Below are 23,662 nucleotides of genomic sequence, written 5' to 3'. Positions count from 1 at the left end.
TGTTATGTATTTTTCGTTTGGTTTATGCCAAAATATCAGGATAAGATTTGATTTGATGTGTGTGAGGATATCTCAGGAACGTCTGGAGGAAATTTCTTTGAATTTGGCACAAACATTCATTTAGACTCGAAGATGAACTGATACTGATACTAACTGAGAATGTGGTGGTCAAAGGTCACAGGTCAAGGTCACTGTGACCTCACAAAACATGTTTTTGTCCATAACTCAAGAATAAATTTAAATTTGATACAGTTTATGAACATCCCTCAAAGTCTTCACTGCATATTATTTGGGTCTGAACAGAACATGGATATAAACTGCAATTTGACTGATTGGCCGAGGCATAGAGGACACAAACAGCAACATGTCGCAGCCTTACATGTGGCATGTGACTTTGCCCACTGATCAAAGCTGGGCCCCAAGTCAGAGCAGATGTTCTCTGGTTGTTGTTTGGTTGGTGACCAGCAGGCAAAGGAGTTTGAGTTGACTGAAACGCCATAGGATGTTTCAGACTTGGTTTATATCAGTGAAAAACAGCCTGGGTATATTATATGCATAACATTTAAATACATTCATGCTTGCAGGCAGTATAGCTGCAGGTGTTGGCAGAGGTGTAAGGAATGCCCTGTGGGAGACTCTGGTCTTGGGTCTTGGTGTTAGGCCTCAGGTAATTAAGAGGAATTATAGAAGAGACAGAGTGGATATTTGGTCTGCCATTACAAATACTCCCATGAGTCTTAGGCGCCATAGGCATGCTATTAAAACCTCAAGAGAGCTATAGCTATTGAATGCTCAAGTTGTTGGACCGGTGAAGAAGTAGATACCACACTGTCTAAGAATGTGAACAACTAAAACCCCACTATCACATTTCGGCTTTTCAGAAAGACCACTGAAGGAAACCTGAGAGAATAAATTATCGGCTGTGGTTGAAAAGAGGGTGTGAATGGCTCTTTATAGACTGTGCTGCTTCAGATAAAACAACATGTATCAGAGTGAGTTATTATAGCCTTTAGAAAAGACGGAAAAACAAGCTAGAAATCAACAGTATGGGCTCTTGTAACACATTGTACATATTGCAGAGACATGGCATACTGTGGGGCTACATGCACTGTGTAGCTATGAAATAGCGGTGGTCCAGACCCTCTGAGGCTTCAAAGGCCCCTGTATAGCTGCAAGAGAGGGACACGTCACTTTGCTGCTAAATTAAGTCCAGAGCAGGAGATACAGTATAACCTCAGTGGAATAAATGGCTTCAATGAAGTAATGAAGACCCGGGGGGATAGATGGATCTATGCATTTTCTTCATCCCTGTGCCTCTGAATGTGTATTTTTGTTGCGTGTATATGTGTGCATATGTATTGCACTAGTAAGATTGTGTGTGTGTGTGTGTGTGTGTGTGTGTGTGTGTGTGTGTGTGTGTGTGTGTGTGTGTGTGTGTGTGTGTGTGTGTGTGTGCTCTCTGTCTTGGTCAGTTTATTTGCCTCTGATGAAGAGACCATATAATGTTATTTGGAGAGCTGAGGCGACCTCAATATGACGGCAGAGATCCGTAGTGCGTCTCACTGTAAGTGCAATTAGCAGAGAGAGGATTCTTGACCAGACTAAAGTGCACTTAATGAAACACCAAAGACCCTCTTCAATAAACTAGGGATTTTTTTTTTGCCATTCTGGCCCTTCTGAAAGACAGCAGTGAGGTGACAGATTATTCAATAGAGAAGACAATATTAGAAGATTACTCAAAGACTCCAATAATACTACGTTACATTTTATCTTGATGCACACTATTGGTTACTGCCCATTATATATTATATATTATATTCCCATGCCTGTTTTCTCTTGCTCGTACCACTTTCCCAATTCTACAACAGTATCTCCATCCTTCTCTCTCTTTCTCTCAGCCTCTCTCATCCCACCCTGTTGCTAAATTAAACGCCTTTAAGCTTCCAAAAATATCAGCATGATTTAAAGGATAAGGCTTTTAATATTCTATATTTTTCTCATTGGCAACAAATCCCATGAAAAGACCAAAACCAACAATGAATTCATCCTTCTAACAAGTATTGTCTGTGCAGTCAAAGCCTGATATAGTTCTGTGTGCCATGGAGCTCCATTGTTGTCCAAAAACTGTTGCAGTGGGTGACACGTTCCCTCATTATGCTGAAAATAGGCACTGTTTTTTGATTCCAGTCAGTCTCACGATCACCATCCTCCTGACGTAAATACTCGAGAAGACCACCAAACACGTATTAATGCACAACTGAAAATAGTCCACGACGAATGCTCCAATTACTACTGTTTGTGTAACTTCTGCTAAAAAAAGGGAATTACTAAAACTTTTTTTTGAAAAAAAAAGAAAAAATGAAACTATGTACTCATGAGCAATTTTTAAAGCTTCACATTTTCAGTAGGAACAAATGGCCTTGGGGCTGAGAGCCACAGACAGGGTAGGAAAGTCAGAAAGTACTGAGAGACACACAGTCACATTGTTGGTTTGGTCTTTTTCTTTGGGTTGTTGACAACAAGAAAAATGTAGAAGGACTCATAGAGCTTTCAGTCATAACGAGATTTGCACTTTTTGGGCGAGTCGCAGCCAATGTTGAACTAGGTTGAACTAGGTGTGCAAGCTCACTGAGAAATATTGACTTTCAGAGCACAGTGGTGCCACTGTCACGTTGTGTCTGAAAGCTCTGTTAATATAACTGGTAGTCATCTGATGCTGTGGTCTACAATAGCAGAACAGTTTGTATGTTTTCATTCAGGTATGATTATGACAGTAAAGTGGAAAGTGAGTATATTTTGCAGCAAACATTCAACTCACAATGGTTTTGTGAGAGTGAATTGAATAATTGCAGAGGATGTAAATAGAACTTGTGTTGGCTTCCACTACCCCAGCAGGATAGTCATTATAGCAGCATGATGTCTGATTACCTGACTGAACATGTCACACAGCTCTGACTGATGGATCAGAATAAACATCACTAACCTAAGACAACGCCAGTGAGGTCTGCATTTTTTTTGTTTGTTTTTTGGGGTGCAGATGTTGCTGAGCTCCGTTTAAAACTTCTTATTTTGTTACAAAGAAAAAAAACGTGTTTGGATTGAAGTTCACTTTCTTTTCCTTTGCTCTTTTATTGAATGCAAAGGTCATCTGCATCGAAAATTTAACTATCAGCGTCTTACTGTGTTTTTAAGACCCCTCTGGAGCCTGAGGTATGGGTCTTTCAGTTGAATAGATGTTGATAAGTTTGCACACCATTTTGTCCCGGGTTTATTCTAAATCACTCGCTCAGATGAGAGATAATGCCCTTATTTTGTCACTTGTTTATTCTTTTAAATGAAGAACAGAACATTTGTCACTGGAAACACAATGGATGGATTTAGGAAAAACATCAGTCTAGTTTCAGTTTCTAGTTAATAAAATACAGAAAGTTTGTGAATTATTGATGATATATTGGAGTTGTGACAGTAAACAGAAATGTCAAACACCGTCACCTGCTGTTGGATCTCTCCAGGGGGATACCCAGGCTTTTAAATGAAATAAAAAGACTCAACTCTCTGGGATTTTTCCTTGTTGTTAGGCCATAATGTTGACATTTATTGGAACAATAGTACTGTCTAGCCTTTTATAATTCATTAAACCAGAGTGTTTAGTATGATTTGTTATTATTTATAAGTCATGACTGATGCAGTGCATGCTTTAGTGGAGATGACAAAAGTACCACTCTTACCTGTAACTGACCACCCACTGAATGTAAATGGGCTCCTTAATAGATATGCCTGTCAGCTTATGTTATCCACAGTGCCTTTCAAATGCTATAGAACGCAGCCCACCACATAAAGTCTCCAGGGATATAGTGGAGCCTGATAATGATGGCCTACGTGTGTTTTAAATAGCGTGGCAGATTCTGTTTTAAAGTCTCTCAGGCTGCTGCGCCGGAGCCTCTGCAGTGAATACACCATAGTCTGTAATCCACTGCAATGTTCAGGAAAAGCATGTGACCGTTAAAGTCCACACATATTCATCACTGTGGGAGCTGATGGGGAAGGGGAGGGGAGGTGGGGGACGAGTTGGCTTGATTGATCATTTGCAATCTTTATTGGCAGATTGGAAGCCCATGAGTGTGAGTGAGTGCAGTAATGCGTCTCAAACAGCTCTGGTTATTCTATTGGTGGTTTGTGCCATTTGACCGAGTTCTGTGATCAATGCTCTTGGTAAATGTTAAGAGCCATATGACTGATCTCTCAGTCTTTTTGCCATGATCAGGCTCAACCCAGAGCCCGCTGAATGCACATGATTGTGTGTGTGCATTTGTGCATGTAAGGTCGCAAACAAGTCTTTTATTGTTGGAAAAGCAGAGGCCATCATCTGCAAACAATGAGGGGCACAGATGTCTGAATGCATGGACCCAAACAGTGCTTGACCTGCAGTGCTCAAGTTCAAGTGAGCTCTGTGTTCATGCATGTGTGTCTGTATCAGAGCACTGGGTAGAAGGTTAGTCACATCACAGTAAATCACTAGATACAAGCAAATGCGCATACATGTGGGTGTTTTGTGTAGCCGTTCATCGCCACTTATCCATGTTTACCCTGCGCTGCATATGTTATTGTAATAGCTGTGTAAGTGCTGTAATGGGTACACAAGAGCACATAAATTCATATGTCAGCTTGGATTCATCTGCGCAGTGTTCGATGGTTTACTTTTGTTCTATTATGCCGCGAGTAAATGATCCACTCTTGACACCCTCCATTTAAATGTTATTAATTGGGGACCGTTAGTGACAGGGGACATGTTGTATGAAGGCCTGATTAGTCCAAATGCCACAGCAGCTCTTGCACAGTCAGTTTGCTGGCTGGATGCTCCCTCCATCGTGTTATTTCTGTTTATTTGCCTGTAGCCCTTTCGGAGATTCATTTTTAATGTGAGGTACACTAAAAGGCGGAGCACTGGATCATCTTTATCTGCAGGAGTGCATTAACTTACCGCGTGCTCGTGTGGGTGCGCGTGCACCCGTTTGTGCGAAGGCACCGTGCTATTTATTTTATGTTACAAGCATTTTATTTTTGTCAGTTAGAGTCAGCGCAGCAATATGAGCCAGCTTAGATAAAAGTAAATTGTGTATTATTAGGAGAGGGCACGCACTGCATGTAGTGTACTGCATGAATTGGTGCACGTTGTGTGTATCTTCCTGTCCATCAGGAGGCATATTTGAATTGTTACCATGGAAACCGAGCACTGCTGCTATACAGAAACACATATCCGAATGGGTCTCTGTCTTTCTCCGCTCACTCGTTTACTGTCACACTTCTTGTGTTATTTTTTTTAAATGTTTTTTTTTTCCCAGTAGTTTCCCTCCGGTGCCCCCTCTCAGCAGATTCATCAGCCCTTTTGCAGAATTTCCATCTCCATTTTATTCTTCCTCCCTTAGTTATTTTTTTCTTTAGATTTCTTTAACCTCCTATCCACCCTTTGCTTTTCTTTTATCATCTTGCTAATCATGTCCTCTTTTCATCTTTGTTTCTTCAGCTGCGTTGCCCCTCCACACCTCCCTCCCTCCCTCCCTCCCTCCTCTGGGTTTCTTATTGCTGTTCCTTCCTCCACCTCCATCTCTTTTGTGTATGTCTCTATTTATTCTCTCGCTCACCCCACTCTTCTCTCTCCTCTTCTCTTCTCTCTGCTGCCTTCCTCCCACTCGCTTCCTCCTCCTCCTTCTCTCTCTCCCTCTCCCTCTTTCTCTCTCTCTCTCTCCACTGTGGCGTCCTCGTTTACAATTAGCATGTGCACCTGCAATTAAGCCTGACAAACCTCTGGTAATTAGACCTTTTAGACAATCTGTTTTTTATGTGGAGATCACATTTCCTCCTCTTCTGATTTTCCACACTGCCCGGCCTCTTCTCTCTTTGCTCTATCGCTGTTTTCTACCTCTGTCAGATTTCCATTCTCCTCGCAACTTCTCTCTTTCTCCTGTATTTCCTTTGGACTTTTGTTTTTTGGTTCTGACTGGATCGGCTCCACAACACACAGGGTGCCTTGATAAATAAAAGATTAGTAAAGGTGTTGTGTGAGCGAGGGAGAGGAACGAGCCTTGTACTCTGCCCTTCATTTATCCCTCTCCCAAAGTGCTCCTCCGTGCTTAATTTAGAATATGAGCATGAACATATACTCATTAAGATTCCCCGTCTATATCTGTGCAGAAAATACGCCCAAATTTGTACTCCAGATACACTTGTATATGCGTGCACCCGCGCACATACACACACAGTAAGAAAACACAATTTTCACATCAGGCTATGACTAATTGTGTTTCTCCCTGCCTGTCACCTCCCTCTGCTTACATCTTTCACTCCGCCTCGCTCTCTTTCTCCCTCACTTTCTCTCTCCTCTCCCCTACCTCCATCATTTCTCCTCTATACTCTACTCCACTGCTCTTTGTATGGCTGCTAATAGAGGAGCAGTAAATAATAGCAATAATAGTAAATAATAGGTCTGCGGTTGACTTCAAAGAGCAGTGAAGAGATCTCAGAGGGTTGGAGGGAGAAACTGAGAGAAAACAGGTTTGGAGGGTAAAGGGGAGAAAAGCAATGAAAGTTGTGTGGGAGGGAGGGAGAGAGATGGAGAGACAAAAAGGGGTGAGAGGGAGAGAGACGCAGTTAAGCCCAGTCGGAGCGTCTAATGGTCACTTAGCCTGGCAGCTAGTCCATGAAGCTGTGAGGCTGTCAATCTGTCAAAACGCACCCAGTGCTGTCCTGACTGCCTCAAAACACGCGCACGCGCGCGCACACACACACGCACACACACACACGCACAAAACTCACTGTCTCTTCACCGCTCTGTCTTTGATGTGTGCCACAGGGTTCCTCTAAGGAAGTCACAGCACAGTATAATGGATGTGGCGTTGTCACTTGATGCTTACAGGCCTCTCTCTCGCTCAGTATGGGGTTTGATACCCAGCTATGTGGGTCACTTAGTTTGGTCTGTAATTAAGGGTTGAATCACTGGTAATATTTTAAGATCCTGACCAATACTGGATTTTTGAAAACACTCTTTATTAGTGTTATCAATAACACTGAGCCAGCAGCGATGGTGTTATTACAGATAGACATTAATATATTTTTTTTTCTGGAAGGTCCTTGGCTTAGATGAGAAGGCCAGATCAGGTTTTTACATCTGCCCATTTCTCTCGTATCCAACATGTTGACTACAAGAACCAACTGTTCACTTACCATCTAATGTAACCCAGACCTTCATATGAGCTGCTGTTACGATTAATTTCACTGCTCTCAAATGAATATTCTGAACTCGATGCTCGTCTCTTTTGTCCACCGTTTCTCTCAACATTTTCTCCAAACTCCATTTATTTTTGTATTACTTTCTAAAAAAAAACAAAACACACAATTCCACAATTGAGATAAAACTGATGAATGCTTGCTGGAGAGGTATAGAAGAACCCAGCTAGATCTGCCATTCATGGACCAGATTTTGAAGCAGGTACAGATAACAGTATTTAAGTTTGAGACTGATTCATTGGCCAATACTTGTTTATTTAACAGAACATTGCATAAACACACATTTTTGATAAGGATCCCTTAAAGGTTTTTTTTTTTATAGATTTGTTACCCACGTGCTGAGCTGGACAGTTAAAAAATGAACTTGTCAGTTCTCTGTGGTGGAAAACTGTTTGTGCACATTAATGTTTTAATGTTTTTCACTTTTGGTCAAATCTGAAGTGTTGTACATCATTTTTGTGTTTACCATTTATCATCTCTGTGTTTTTCTTTCCCTCTCTTTCCCTACAGGGACGGCATTTACACTCCTTCACAATGCTTGTCAGCCTCCACCCATCTCCCTCCTGTCTTCAGGACAAGCGCTTCGTCCCCACACCATCCTCCCCCCATCACCATCCTCCTCCTCCTCAGGACTACTCCCTGCATCATCCTTACCCTCAGCCTCGGCTGACCCTTCCCTTCCTCTCCTTGTCCTTCTCTCTGCTCCTCCTCTCCGTACTCCTCCTTCCTGTCTGCGAGTCTCGCAGGGGTGGAGGTCCAGGGACAGGGCCCGGAGGTGTCCCAGGGGGACAAGGAGGCCAGAGGGGAGGCAGCACCCAGAGGGGTGTTGTCATCCCCCCTCAGTACTCTCCTGGTTCACCGGTTCTCCCCCCGATCAATCCCAAACTGATCAACTCCCTCAGTATTGCTGTCATCCTGGTGGGCAACTCTAGTGAAGTAGCCCTGGGGGCTGGACTTGAGAAAGAGGACTTCCTCCACATCCCTTACCCTCCCAAAGTCGAGGTGGTCACCATGAATGAGACCGACCCAAAGAGTATCATCAATCGGATCTGCGCACAAATGACGAGGAACTCGCTGCAGGGCGTGGTGTTTGGTGACGACACGGATCAGGAAGCCATTGCTCAGATCCTGGACTTCATCTCTGCCCAGACACACATCCCCATCCTGGGCATCAGGGGAGGGTCCTCCATGGTCATGGCAGCCAAGGTAAGGAAAACTATTAACTTACTTTTTAGGCAATAGAAAAATGTTTTTTTTAATGCAGCATTCATTACAGTAAGATTTCTTTTGAATGGCATTTGTACTGCATATTTCAAAATACTTCAAACTCTCCACTGACAATAAGAGCAGGTTCCTGGATTAATTGTTGCACAGCCATCTTCAAGGACTTGCAAAATCATGTTAACTGTAATATAGTAGCTTGAATCAAGACACTGACAGAAAACAAATAGCTTTAACTTTTAAATTCGAGGTTATCTGTTCTTGGGTGCCATATTAAAAAAAAAAAGGTTTAGGAAAGTTTTATTTTGGATATTTATTATGAGTTTTTTGTTGATTTTAGGATAATTAGGAAATGGAGAGAACAGTAAGAACTTCCCTCCTAGCTTTTTTTTTTTTAAAAATGCATCAACCTCTCACCACACAGAGCTGCTCCTCATTCTAACCCAGTCTATCTGCTGGTTGATTTTGCTGTTAATTGACCTCCTCTGTGAGCCTGACGTCATATTGAAGCTCCTGACAGTGAGCAGACTCAACTCTTAAGAGGACTCACAGTGTGAAACAAAGGAGTACATAGCAAGTCAAAAACCATCTCTGTGGGATCGGGATACATGAGATTTGGCACAAACCAGGCTGCATGAGGAGAATCTATGATCCAGAAACAGAACAATGGCTGTGAAATGTATCCTTAAATAATGTTGTGTTAATAGGCTTAGTGGTGTTTAAGTCCCTCACAGAACAATGATGGAATCCATACAATGCTGAGTTTGGGTTTTTATTAGCTTTTAGGGTTTTTATTGCTGTAGCCTAGCTCCTGGAGAAAATGGGATGTACAGCAAAGATTCACAGCAGTTTCCTTTGTGGTCTGGGTAATGGCGTATTGTAACGTGGTATTTGGTTTTAAAGGTGTATTTGATTTAGTTTAACTGATACAAGTTGAGCAGGTTCAAGATAATCTCTCTGAGTGTCAAAGTTCCTTCTTGACTTTGGCAAATATTTAACTCTGAGGTCAACGTATTAGCTTTTCAGCCCAGCTTTCAGTCACATCTCATGGTCTTTATCAGTGGATGGTATGTGCTCAAACTGCATGTGATTGAAAGCTTTGGAAAAAGTGGACATGATAGAATGATTTCTTTATTTTTTTCTGCAAGTTTTATCTCCATACTGCATTGTGCTGAAAGGCTGCAAAGAGTTTAAGGTACATTATTTAACAAGACATCAATTTACTCCCAACTTCTTAATCTCCAAACTAGAACACCTTTAAGTTCAGTTGCACCATTTCAAAATGGGTACAAAGTCTTTTGTGTTTGGCTCATAAATATTTAATGCATACCACATATTTAATAAAAACATTTTGTGAATATTTCTGTGCAAGCAGTAGTAAAGTGCATATTCCTTCACTGCTTTTTTACAATGTTTTTGGCACTTAGAAGTATTGCTTTTTTTTAGGTGAAATTATTAAGAATACAAAACGTAGAAATCCAAGTAGACTACTGTCGTGCAATAAGAAAATCCTAAATGATTTTTCACAAATTACCAACTCCTTGGTTTGTATAATTCAAATTGAATTATATCAGTCACTACCTTTTTACTTTGTCCAGCCACTGTGGTACGTTACAGAAGACTTCACGTCGTCATGAGTCATGTATTTCTGTATGAAGGCACTCTTATGAACAAATTAGCTCAAACACAGACTAATACATGGTAGAATGTTCATTCTTACGCCACAGTTTCCTTCTGTCAAGCAGCTGATCTGATTAGACTTTGAAGGACCTTCCTGCACACATCTCCATAGTACTTAAAGTGATTTCTTGAAATTACTGTAGTTAAAGCTTTCTTATTATTGCCATTCAAGTGTAATGAGAAGACATGTATCTTAACAAAGTCATTATCATCTTATTTAATAGCCTTATTAGAAAGACTGGTTAAGGTTGATAAATTGCAGCGATTATGGAGGGATAACACACAACTTTGGAGCCTTAAGACAGATTGTTATAGTCTGTCAATCACATCTACTTTACTTGTTGCTTCAGAGAACATTTGAATCAAGGTTTGCTCCCAACTTGGCTTGAATAAAAAAGAGAGTCAAATAAAAGCTCCTATTGAAAGAGAAGTGCGTTAATATCCCTGCAGCAAGGCAACGCCTCCAGTGGTCTTGAGGCAGTATGTCGGGTTCAGAGACTCTCATGAACGAGGCCTGTACTTCCTCTCTTCTATAAAAGACTGCTGCATAGAAAAATCCAATAGTGGCCAAAGAAAGTGATAGGGAGAGGAAGAGATGAAGGAGGGAACAAGAGAATAAACAAAAGAAAGAGAGAGAGAGAGAGAGAGAGAGAGAGAGAGAGGGTATGGGGGGGGGGGGGGGTGAAGGTTATGAAATAACACAGCTTGTGTGGGTGTGAAGGAGGAAGAGGATTTTGCTCAACATATAATTACCACATTTTACAGCTGACAGAGAGACAGAGGGCACAAACTGAAAGTGACAGGAGGGTAATTGTACATAAGAGTGTCAGAGACGTGTAAAAGCATTGCTGTTGAAATAAGAGAAATCGTGTGTGTGAGTGTGGAGGGGGGGTCACCTGTATTAGAAATAATTTGATGCTCAGTATCGGGTTTTTGAGGAAATCTCTGTATGTTGCCCCCGTTCACTTGGCTCGTTCTCCTTAAACCTTTATTCTTCCTCTGTTACGCATGTTCGCTGTCAGTCACACACACGCGCAGAACGAGGGGATGAATGCGGCGGATACTGTTGGCATGGCAACCACTTGCTTATATATTTCTCTCTACATACTGTATGAAAGCAGTTACAGAGCGAGAGAGAGAAAAGAAATAATTATTTCTTAATCTGACAAAAGCAGCGTTACAGGAAAATCGGGATAAATCCCTAGTCATTGGGTGGCAGGGGGTGGGGGGAGGGTTGTTTTTGAATACATGAATGAATAGATTAAACTGTAAAAACAGAGGTAGAAACACAGGGAAAGAGTGATTTCTAGTGCTGCTGTAGCTGTTTTTACGTTTGTTTGTTGGTTTGTTTGTTGGTTGGTTGGTTGGTTTTTTATGTTTTATTTATCGCTTTTCACACAAACTTAGATAAACATAATAAGCAAAACCATTCATCTTGACATCTGTACCCACTCATATCCACACCGGCAAAAGATAAAACTAATATACAGTAGTAGAGCTGAAACAGGTAGTAATTTATTCAGTCACTTGATTGTTAGAAAATTAATCAGCAACACCTTCGATAACGAATTAATTGTTTTATTGTGAAACCAAAAGTTTAATTGTTGGAGCTCTTCAGATACGATTGTTTTATTGTTTTCTTAGCCTATTAGTGAATATCTTTGCATTCTGGACTCTTGGTTGGACAAAATGACCAACTTTAAAAAGTTATCCTGGGCTCTGGGAAATTCTGATTTGCAATTTTCATTATTTTCCAGAACAAACAGCTCAAAAACAAATCTAGAAGGCAACTGACATCAATGTGATAACAAAAATGAGAGCCACTGCTATACGATAGAGAAAAAGAAGGAAGAAATACAGTGAAATAAAAAAGTTAGTGCATTGGTCTCACATGATTAGTTATCAAATTACAAGTTATATCATAGCTTGTTGTTTCAGCCTGTTGTCGTGTGTGGGATGTCTCCAAAGAGCACGCTGTATAACATATTATTATTATTAATGTGTGTATATATATATATATATTTAGTGCAATACAGTATATTGAAATACAGTAAAGTATATATTGATCTATATATTAGAGGTGTTTTCTAAGGTTATCCACTCAAAAACATGGATTTAATATATAAAAAAAATACAATATTTTAAAAAAGACCTTTTTTTAATTGTTTTCCATGTGTGTCATGCTACTTAGTTCAGTGAGCCAGGATTTAAACTGTGGTAGGGTATGGTATGTGGATTCTTTATCCTAAAGCATTTGAATTGATGTCTTTTAATGCTATGGTCTTTCCATGATGAATTTCTACAGTCTTTAAAAAGTTACAATCTGCTAATTATATTGAACGACCTAAAGATCCAGTCACACCAGAAAGTGACAGCAAAATTCACCCACATATCTTTGGGAAATGCCTCGACCCAGTGGCTTGGTGACTACTCACATGGTTGGTGAAGTACTGTAGCTGGCAAATTAACATGCTGTCACTACTGAGTCATTTTAGCTCCCAGAGCTTCTTTCTACTTACTCTGCACTGTGCTTTTTACCCAGGCATTTTGTCCACAGGATTATACCCAATTTCATTCAGTAAAGAGTTTTATGAAAGAGAGAAAAACCTGTCCCTGCTAACGAGCTTGCTAACTGACAGTTAAGTTGTTGTTTTTTTTTTTTACAGTAAATTCAGAGTTTTATCAAAAGACATATTTATATCACTGCTTCCTGTCTCATAAATGTCTGCAGATCATGCATCTTTTGCGGAACAGTTAATACTCTTGACCTAGGATGGGTAAATAAAAGTGAATAGTGCAACACAGCGAATAAATTATGGTAGCGTCATCTATTTTGGACTCTCTGGATCTCTGTTCCCTGAAGGTTCAACACTGTCAAGATGGTCTGCTATTGGTCTGCGCAAACGATTCATCTAGATTTATTTCCACTAAAAATCTACTAATTTGCAACGTTTTCTACAATTATCTTACATTACCTGAGATTTCTAGTCTCGGACTTGCCCAAAATATAATGAGAGAGATCACAAGGAGCCTAGAGACATCTGTCACAAGAGTCAGCCATAGTCAGGTATATCTTGGTGAGTCTAGAGTTACTGTAGTGTGCCCTATAAACTATTTTGAATTGTATGAGTTGAAATTTTGCACGAGATTAACAAGATTTTGTTTCTTCCAGTGCCTTAGGCCACTGATGGTCAGATATGAAAATCCCCAGTTCTTTTTCCCACTGTTTCAATCTTCAGCAAAGCTGGAGGTGTATCTGGAACTAGGAGATCATATAAAAATGCCCCCTTGTCATTTTTGTCAACGGCATAAGGTTATCATTTCCCAAATAAGGTGAGGCATCTGGAAATGGTGTGTTTGATTTGAGAAAATGCCAAATGTCTGAAGAGGCAAAGTAGCTGTAGGTTGAAGGCAATGAACAACTGAGCAAAGCTGGAGAATGTGCCCTCAGTGTAGAAATCGGCAATCACACTAAGACCTTGTCCCAAAGAGAGAATCTGGCATGAATCTCAGCAGGTTTGAGTTGCTCGTCATTGCATATTGGGGTTTTAAGGGGGGGCGTGTTCCAACCAACGTGTTGCTTGAATTGTTGCCAGGTTCTCACAGTGGATATGACTATCGGATTATGTGTGTACTGTTTGGGTTTAAGTCTGTTGGCATGGCATACCAAAGCTTTTAAGAAGGAAGAGAAACATTTTTTCCAGTTGGCACCACTGGGTTTCAGGGCCCATTGTACAATCTTGTGCAAATTCAGTAACCCCAAACCTCCCTCTGATCTGAGATTTGCCCCACATATGGTAAAAGAGGAGAAAACACTGTTACAGTTAATGTTTCTGTGTTTTTTGTGCTTTTTTGGGCCATTCTTTGTCTTGTGAACTGAAGACAATACAATAAAGTTGTGTCTCTTTTGTAAGTTAAAAAAAATAAGGAAGTCTAGAAAAGAGTTTTAGAGTGCTGCAGAAATTTCAGATGGAGAGGCAACGAGCTGTGTGAGTGAGGTGGAGCATGAAGCCTATAGAGTCTTAAGGGGCAGTCGCATGAAGCTCACTGTGTGTGCACATGCTTGTGTGCAAACGTCTGCAAAAGAGCAAGTGAGTGATTTTCCAGCATCAATAACTCAATTCCCCTCAGGTGGCCAAGTCCATTCCTTATCAGTCCACAATTATGTCTAATCTATTGTGTTCCAAATCCTCCTGAAGAGCTTTACTTCAGACTGCTATGTAGGACAAACCACTTGATTTCTCTGTATATGGTCACTGAGCAATTAGATTCCCATTAAAAAAAAAAAAAAAAAAAAAGTTGTGTCCTTTTAATGGCCTTTGATCTTTAAACTGCATTTTTCCACATGCTTCACAGCCTCAGTAGACATGGTGTGGCAAAATAAACCAAAATAAACTGACCTGATACCTCACAGCACTCCTGGCTTTATTTTCTTTTCTAGTACCCCATTATAATGAATCAGTGACAGATGCAGGTAGGCCCATTATGCACCAAACAATTTGCACACTTCCATTTAGCCATTAATTCACTCCGTGCCATGTGTTGGTATTGGCATAATAGGACGACAGAGTTGGCCCGAGCCCACACTCAACTCCGGCTCCGGAGACTAATGAGGTCTTCCAGATCTATTGTTGGGACTTAAGCTGCGTGTGTACGTGCTTTTGTGCACGTGTGTGTCTGTGCATGTGTGTGGACGCGTACAGCATGCTGGTGTTCAATGATAATAGCCTCTTAGCCTGTGTTTGGGGAGATTACAGCAGTTGTTTTCACTGCAAACAAGGTACCTAGAGGCACGCGGCGTCCTGTACCATTTCTCATAAATGGTCTGCTCTCCTTAAAGTTGATTTTTATTTTCTCAGGATTTTGTTGGTCCGTTCAACACTGCCTACGAGTTTTTTTAACCATACACGAGGCTTAAAGTTCCTGCTTGTTGAATATAAATCTCTCTTGGGGTGAAAAACTCTCTGTCGGGTGGTCAATAGTAAAGCTCAGGGATGAATGGACCACTGTGCTGAGGCTCTCTTGTGGTGTGATTTATCCAATTGAAGGAAAGAGAAAATACTGTGTATAAGAAGAACAAACCGCCATTGTACCCCTTAAGAAATAAAAACTCCCTTTGTTAAACAGACATAGCACTCTCTGTCAGTGAAAACTGATTCACCACTCCTTGATTGATTACTACAATTATACACCCTCTCAATCTTAAAATAGGCATCCATTGCACAGACGTGTGTGAGGACTTCTTGAAAGACAGTTATCTCATGGAACTGTTTGTCCACAGAGACCTACAAAATTTGACATTAGCCAGACCAGCTGATGGCCGTACACTGATGCACAGGTCCTTGCCAATCTGTTGCAGCTGTCATGACTGTTTGAGCCGAGGGTGCTCTCTGTTTTCTCATCTTATTGTTCTCGTTCCCAATTTGTGGTTTTATGAGTCCCCTCTATTCATCGTGCATGCACCATGTATCCCATTATGCCTGGTGGGTTGTACATGAGGGGATAATGGACTGCCTCTGTAATGCCCTCTTTTTGCAATTAGGACCAATCCCAAAAGACAAGAGAATTAAAGAACAAACTACAATAATAAACTGCACACAGCATATTATACCTCATGCAGCTATTATCAGAAATTATTCTTTAGTTTTCTTGCTTCTGTCACTCTCATTCTCAAGTCCTAGTCAGACAGGATTAGTTTTCAGGAAAATGTGCGGAACGTAATCGTTAACGCAGGACATCAGTAATGTGAAAAGCCAATTTACGCAGGAGATCTCTTCGATCAGTTTCAGAAATTACACAGATGGGAGTGTCTACTCCATTTGTGCGTTGTCGCTGCAACAGAAAAGGCTCCATATGTCAAATGCAACTTCCACAATTGATGCTGATACACTTGAACAGCAACAACATAGCTTTTTTACAACAGCAAAGAAAAGTCTGAACCAGTGGTCCTCCACTTATCTGAATAGCACAGAGGTTGTTATCAGTGTCACAGATTTCATTTATGATAAGACCACTTGTTGGGATTTGAGATTATGATTACTTTGTAGGTGTGCACAGTGAATGACTGAACAGATTTGGATGGGACTAAAACAACAGACTCTGCTCCAGTAATGATTACTTTACCCGTCCTCTCCCTGTAAAACTAATCCCACACTATTAGAGGTTTAAACACTCTTTCTGCCTCTCTCACTCACTCTGTCTTTGTGAGATACTATGGCAGTCTGCATTTGATTGATGTTCCTATTTTCCCGGCTTTGCCGTACATTTAACCCCTTCAGAGTCAGAACAGATGGAGCCTGTGGTAGGGAGAAAGTCTGCCCTAAAATAATGTGTGTCAGTCCCATGGTCATCAGCAGCTAAATGTAGGTACTGTATGAGGACATGAACGTCTGTCTCTCAAAGCAAAAATCAAAAGAGCTCACTCTAATCTGTAATGTCGTGAAACGACTAAGCCTGAAGCTCCTCTGTCAGTGAATGGAAGCCAGAGTTTGTGAAAACTGTGACAACGTCCAAGATAGTTTTTTTGGGGAGGGGCTGTGCTTAGGGATTTTATTTGGAAAACCCGCTGCAGAAGCTCGATTTCTAATCTTGTCTCCCAGAAATTACATTTATATACAACTAATTGGCAAAAGATGATATACTTGGGAGAAATGTAATGCTGAACCAAATTTCATGGCAGTCCGGCCAATGGTTGTTGAGACATTTCACAAAAAAAAAACCGAAAATGTCAACCTCATGGTGGCGCTAGATGAAAAGCCAGGGGATCACAAAAGTCAGTAGGCTTCATCCTCCGGGGGCATCTCATATTCACTGAGAAATTTCACTCTGGACTAAAGTGGACTGACCGACAGCCTGACATTGCACTCCCTACAGTTGCTGAAGTTTCGTGAAGCTTGACGCACGACATGTTTAGCTGTTTAATATTTAATAATAATAGCTGTTTAATCTTGTGTTAGGTATGTCTACTATCCACCCGACCAGCCTCTAAGTTCAGTACAGAGATGTAGCACTTCCTGTGCCTGTGAGCATAATCCATACAGCAATTACTTTTACTCTTTTAAAACATATCTCTGAAACAAAATTAGTAGTATATAATTAATCTCAAGGAGACAGGGTCGTAATTTCACATCTCATTTCTTTTCATCATGTGTTGAAATCTCAGCTGGATGTTGTCATTCACGACAAAGAGTGATTTTACCTTTTCCCATACAACATGAATGTATGCAGCAACAGCAGCAGAAAACACTGTACTGTAGGTTTAAGTTGCAGGTTTGTGAAGCTAAATATTTCATGTCAGTGCTTTATCCTGACAGTGGGCCAATAAGATTGTTTTCTGAGCGCTGCCAGGATGAGACAGCTTCGTTCGTCATACTGTCCTACACTCTTTTGTTGCCTTGTTCTCTCAGATGACCCCCTAAACTGTTTACGAATGTGGTCCAACCCTCACTGTCCCATGGACACAGTCTAGTCTCACACAATAAACTTTTGTTTTTCCACACTCCTTTTTTGTCCTGATAAATTTCTTAATTTTAATTGTGCCCTTCAAAATGGTCTGCAAATCCCTTCCTGCAACTCCCCTCTCCCTTCTCCTCGCTTCTCTTCCTCTCCCTCCTTGTCTTTCTCTCCATATAATGAGTTCGTTTTATCAGGGACTGTGCTGTGCGTGGACAGGATGAGTAATTTTGGAGATCAGAGGAGACTTCTCTGCATTGCACTCGGTTACAACAGGTTGTCAGAAGGCTTTGGGAGCCCCACATGGCTCCTCTGTGCCAAGCAGTAACTATCTGGTCTTTTAAAATTCCACCACATGAGGCTTAATTACCAGATAATTTTGTTAAGTAAGGTAAAGATGGCATATCTTTCAGTTGAAACCAGATTAGCCCTTTGTGACAGTTTATGACAGAAGCCAACTAGTTTATTTCAGATTCCTCACCTGCTGATCTATTTGTGATAAATTATATTTAAAGGTGTTTTTGAAATTGTTCTGACAAGAAAAACATCAGCATTATTTATTTGTTCAAATGCCTGACTTACTTTTACCTTTACCTGGTATGAACCTTTAGTGACTGCGTGAATTATGGCTCATTTCTGTTAGAAGTCATGGAAGATGTGAGCATGATTCATTTATTTAGCACTTTTCAAAACAAAAGTTGCAAAGTGTTTTACATTACAAGTATGAACCATTGAAGAAACAGTATAGAAAGAACAACATAGAATTTAATAACAAGATAAGTAGTGTGACGTTGTTAAAGATGTTGTTATATGGCTATGACTATGACACAATTACTGCTTTTCACATCCTGTTTCCTACTGACAGTCAGGGTTAGTTGAGGTTGAACATAACCCAAACTTCTTTTTTTGGCCACTTGAGGGCAACAAGCTGCAAACCCAACAATGACATACTATATTTTCACCTAATGTACACATCCAAAAAACATGGAACAACATTAGCATTCATTTGGATTTGCGTGCCCTCTATATAAGTCTAATACTCACTCTCTTTTCGCTCTATTTTTGGTCTCCACCAACTCCTGAGAGAAATATCTGGCTCTTTAGTTTCTAGATGCTTCACTGTGTTCACCACATAGTTACTGAATTTGTCAGTCTCCTGGGTAGGTAGCGTACAATGGGTTTAGGACAACTGTTTTCTACAGCTGGAAACACAGTTGATGAAAGACCAAAACAATGAGCCGAAAGACACTAAAACCCTCAGAGGGGAACTGCAGTGTCTGGTAATAACTTCTGGTTTGTCACTACAAGCATCTCTTTTAACATTATACGTAGTAGTTTGACACATTATTAATATAGAAATATTGTTTATAGCAGCTTTAACCATAGCAGTGGCAATTCAGAAAACAGTTATATGTCATTTTTTTAAATGGTCTTTTTTTTTTTTTTTTAACAAGGCACACACACATAGGGGGATAGTCCTGATAGGGACATCAGATTAGGAAACACACAGATGTGAAAGGCAATGACAAACAGCATATTTAGTTTAGTTTAGAGGACTTGCTGCGATCGCTGAATGACAATCGTGTTCCCGTGACCTTTTAAAAACAAGCATTGATCAGATTGAGTGATGGACTGTTTTGTTCTGTATTATTCTGTTTATGTGCCAATCACAGCAGCTGTCTGTGTTGGTTTAAAATCAGAACATGAAGTGGTTGCCAGTGGGACAGAACATATTAATGCTGACAGATGTCTCAGCTATGGCATGAAATCATTTAACAACTACTCAGTGAAGCCAAGGTGCACAATATTACAACAGAAGTCCAGTAAAGAGAGTCTTAATCTTGATTGATTGCCAGGTAGTGCATAGAGGTAGAACAGTACACATACCAGTATCAGCAACAGTACTTTCTGCTATAATTTCCCTCTCCATAGCACACTGTTCATGCAAATTTAATGTTTCACAGCTCCCAAAGCCCCATCCTCAAGACAGAGTTCATCTCTGTTGCCCCAGAAAGTTCCAGATGACCCGTCTATAATTTTCACCGTTCAGTGTCATTAGGGGTTCAAACTTAAAACAAATTCTCACTATGCTAAGATCATTTTTTTCTGATGTACATATTAGAGGGAGCTCTGGTGCCACTGTTCGTGAAACTGTGCTTCATCATGCAGTGATTTTTTTTTTTTATGTTTAGGAAACACAGAGAGAAAAAAAAACAGCCAGGGAAAGATAAAAGATACAAAGATAAGAGCCAGTGCAGAAAAAAGTGTCACATAATGTGGTGGTTTTCATGGTTTTGCATCAGGCTGAGGAAAGGCTCTTAAATACAGAGAGCTGGCTGACTTCTGGGTATTTAATCCCAAACAGGCAGAAAAGGTTGAGTTTGGTCTAATTGCATGAAGCATGGGAGTGCAGTCATTTACATTCATCAGTGAGCCTCAATTTGTTGGAACCGAGATAGGGAATGAGAGGGAGAGAGAGAGAGAGCAATGGAGGAAACAGGGGAAAGAAACATTTTGGTGCATGACTGAAGTTTTAAATCAACAAAATCCCACATTATGTCCAAACTAGTGCACAATGTGTGTGTGCCATCAAATTGACAATGCACATGTTCCATCATACGCATTGTCAATTTGAGCATAAAAAAATACTACAGTGAAAAGACAAAATATAGCAAAAAAATTTTTTACTTTTGTATGATTTGGAAAAGTTGGCATATTAAAACAGATTAAAATGCTGCTGTATCTGCTTCTGCTTTGTGCTGTTGATGCAGCATTTGAGACATGCAGCCACTCAGCGTTACACCATGTCTACACAGGAGGTGTTTTATCCATGATTTCTGTCATCCATCTCACACGTGTCTGACAAAACAGCTACAGTTTTAATCAATGCAACTGTCTGCACTAACCAAAGCATATTTTTCTTCAGTTTTTTTCTGTGTCTATCTACAGTGACTATGGATTGGGCTCTGTAATGTAGGTGGTTTTACATGTCTCCTCTTCACCAGAAAGCCCAAAAAGATAAAGCATATGAATGTTTAGACACTGTGGGTGTATATAACTGCAATCCTCCTGTTTTGACTGAGGTCCTTGTTGCACTTTACCCACCTCTGTATTGCCACAGAGGCTGATAACCGACAGGATACATGTGGATTAGAAAAGAAAAATTCATTCATTAAAAAAAACACCTTAAGTTGAAAGCAGAAATTAAATGCCAGATATTCTATTAAATTACATTCATTTGTCAGTCAAAGCTCCATTTTTTTCAAGGAGCAATTCTGGGTTCAGTGTTACTCTGGGACACGTGGACATGTGAACAAGAAGAGTTTGGCATTGAAATCACCAACTCTACAATTAATGGCCAACCCACTCTATCACCTGAGCTCAGGCTGAATAATTATATAATTCTGGTTCATCTTGAACATATTTGCATAAAGGTAGTCGACGGAAACAAAAACTGATTCTCATTTTACTTTGCCAACATTTTAGAAACTTGCTTAAAACATTTTAATAGTAACATGTCTGAATGTGTTCCTTTGAACATGCGTGCTACACGTTTCTGCATGTTTTCTCAGCCCTGTGTGCGTTTGTGTGCTCCAGCCTGTGTGTGTGTTTGCAACTGAGGGCATGAAGTAATATCTGTTGGTGACAGCTGGCGAATCTCTCCAGTAGCAGAGACTGACACATCCGGCTCAATGGTCTTTATCTATGGTGAGAGTGACACCCAGTGAGTGGCACCTTCACTGGCACTCGTTCACTCACTCTCTTCTCTTCTCTAATAAGCCTCGGCCTGATTCTCACACTACGCAGCACTCAGGCCTCCTGCTGTGCTTTTACAACGTCCGTCGACCATGAGTGTGCACTTGAAGCACTTGCTGTGCTTAATTCCTCTCAGGTGGAAGATATACAGAGTGTGCAGCGTGTTTCAGGTAACTTCTCTCATTTGTCTGGACATCGTTGATACACAGCTGCCGGCCGCAGAGTCATCAAGTTGTCACTCTGCAGAGAAACAGTCTCCAAACTCTCGCTGAGACAGCTAAACAATGACAGTGATGGAGTTATAAAATGACTCTACCACATAATACCCCATGTACTAAATATCAGTGGCTCTCAACCCTGGGGGATACTTTCTATATTTAGTACAAGGGATTTGAAATGCAAGTGCTCAGAAAGCCTGAAATACAGTGCGGTAAGTGTCAGCTACTGCAGAGTTATGTTAATACTAAGTTTTAAAAGAACGTGTCTGAACCTGATGAAGGGGAAAAAAAGGGTGTAGATTGCGTTTTGTACGTTTTTAGGAACTCAGAGGTGTAAAATAAAAGCTGTGAAAATATGAAGTCGCTTACTCCTGCCATTCCTCTAGCGCCCCCACAAAAAGATGACCCCCCCCCCCCCCCCAATCCCGGCTATGAATTTGATCCGGTTTCTGCTTCGACACAAGATAACCAACCATGGCTGGCAGCTGAGTTGTCAGTGGGAGGGTAAGACAGTGTAAACAAACTTGTGTTGTTAACAGTAGGTTAAGGACAGAAAGTTTTGTTAGCAGTTGTGTAGTTGCAGTGTGCAGGCCAACAGCTAACAGTGATTGAGTGAGTGGGTAAGTGAGAGTGAAGGAGTTGCTGTTGTCGGACAGAGGTGCGCTGATCAGTGCAGAGCTGGAAGAGCAGTATAAACTGTGAACTTACCTGTACATGTATATTGTAATGCACATATTGCATTTTGCAGCCATGTTTACTGTAACCCTCCGACAAATATGGTCCCAGGCCACCCTGCGAGTTGATTTTATGCTTAGCTAATCAGAGCGTTTGTTGATGTAAAGTGGGTGGTTACTTCCACCCAGCTGCAGAAATCTGAGTGTGTGTGGCTGGGACAGGGAGAGGCCCTCTGAAAAGCAGGGCAAATCAAATCAACACGTTTTTTTTGTTTTTTGTTAACACCACTACAGAAGTGTTTAATAGAAACACATAAACCGTACAGATATAACTTTAAGTGTTTAAACGTGGGACCTTTAATAGATATATTATCAAACAGCTCCTTTAGAGAGAGCTGTAGCTGTGAAGAGAGTCAGGTTAGCTTGTTGTTTGAGTGTGCACTCGCTGAGGCTGAGTATACCAGGGCGAAGGCAAGAGGTGATGTGACACTGCAGCTGTTAGCCCCTGCAGAGTGTTATCACACACAGTCCTGTTTATTCAACACACACTGCTGGGGAGTGACAGAGTCCAAAAATGTTCAGCTTTAGATAGGGCACCTCTCTTTGACTCTTTCTGGCTGTCTTTCTCAATTTTTTCAGCGTTTCTGTGGATTCCTCACTGTCGCTCCCTTTCTGTGTCACTCTCTTCTTCTCTATCGTTATCCCACATCTCTTGCTCTCTCTCTCTCTCTCTCTCTCTCTCTCTCTCTCTCTCTCTCTCTCTCTCTCTCTCTCTGAGCTCTTCCCTCTAATCTCCCTCACTTTCCCTTTTTTTCTTCTGTTCTGCATCAAAGTAAGCCAACGCTCTCCGGCAACCACCGGCTCAGAGCTTACATTCTCACCCTTCAAAGCCAGTGTATAAGTTAAGAAAAATGAAATGTCATTCAACATTTTTCTGTATTTTGGACATGCCGAGAGAAAATGCAAGAGTAAAGGGGGAATAAAATGAATGTGATTCATCCTCCACCAATGACTTGACACAGTACCTGAAAATAATGCATTATTTGTTAGCTATTTTAGAGCAGGTGATAAACCTATTTCCTCTGCTCCTGCACAAAGTACAAAGTTATACAGTAGCTTATCAAAGCCAGGTCTCCTTTATATCAGATAAATAGGAAGTAGATCTGTGCAGTTGGTTTGGAAATTCAAAAGGAGGCAGCTCATGTCTGCCGCATATCTGAATAGCACTGTTGGTGATAAGAATCAAAGGGAGATTACAAACCTAAATGTGTTGGCCACTGATACAGAAGCTGTGTCACCTGCTACATGTCCCGTACAAAGAGGACTCTTGTAGGTCTCACAGCTCTCGAAGTATTCAAAAAGGATAACCGTAAATGG

General features: G+C 40.8%; 1 protein-coding gene across 1 annotated transcript in view; it reads left to right on the top strand.

Annotated features, from left to right (window-relative positions):
* Positions 1-8,295: 8,295 nt before the first annotated feature.
* Positions 8,296-23,662, top strand: part of grin2bb (glutamate receptor, ionotropic, N-methyl D-aspartate 2B, genome duplicate b) — a 65,744-nt gene continuing 50,377 nt past the window's right edge. The window contains exon 1 of the mRNA XM_041035518.1: positions 8,296-8,490. Within this exon, the coding sequence (XP_040891452.1) occupies positions 8,296-8,490 (195 nt within the window). The remainder of the gene's footprint in view (positions 8,491-23,662) is intronic.

The sequence above is a fragment of the Toxotes jaculatrix genome, chromosome 4 (genome assembly GCF_017976425.1).
Source record: "Toxotes jaculatrix isolate fToxJac2 chromosome 4, fToxJac2.pri, whole genome shotgun sequence".
NCBI lineage: Eukaryota > Metazoa > Chordata > Actinopteri > Toxotidae > Toxotes > Toxotes jaculatrix.
Note: the sequence above shows the minus strand (reverse complement) of the source record. Positions and strands in the feature narration are given on the sequence as shown.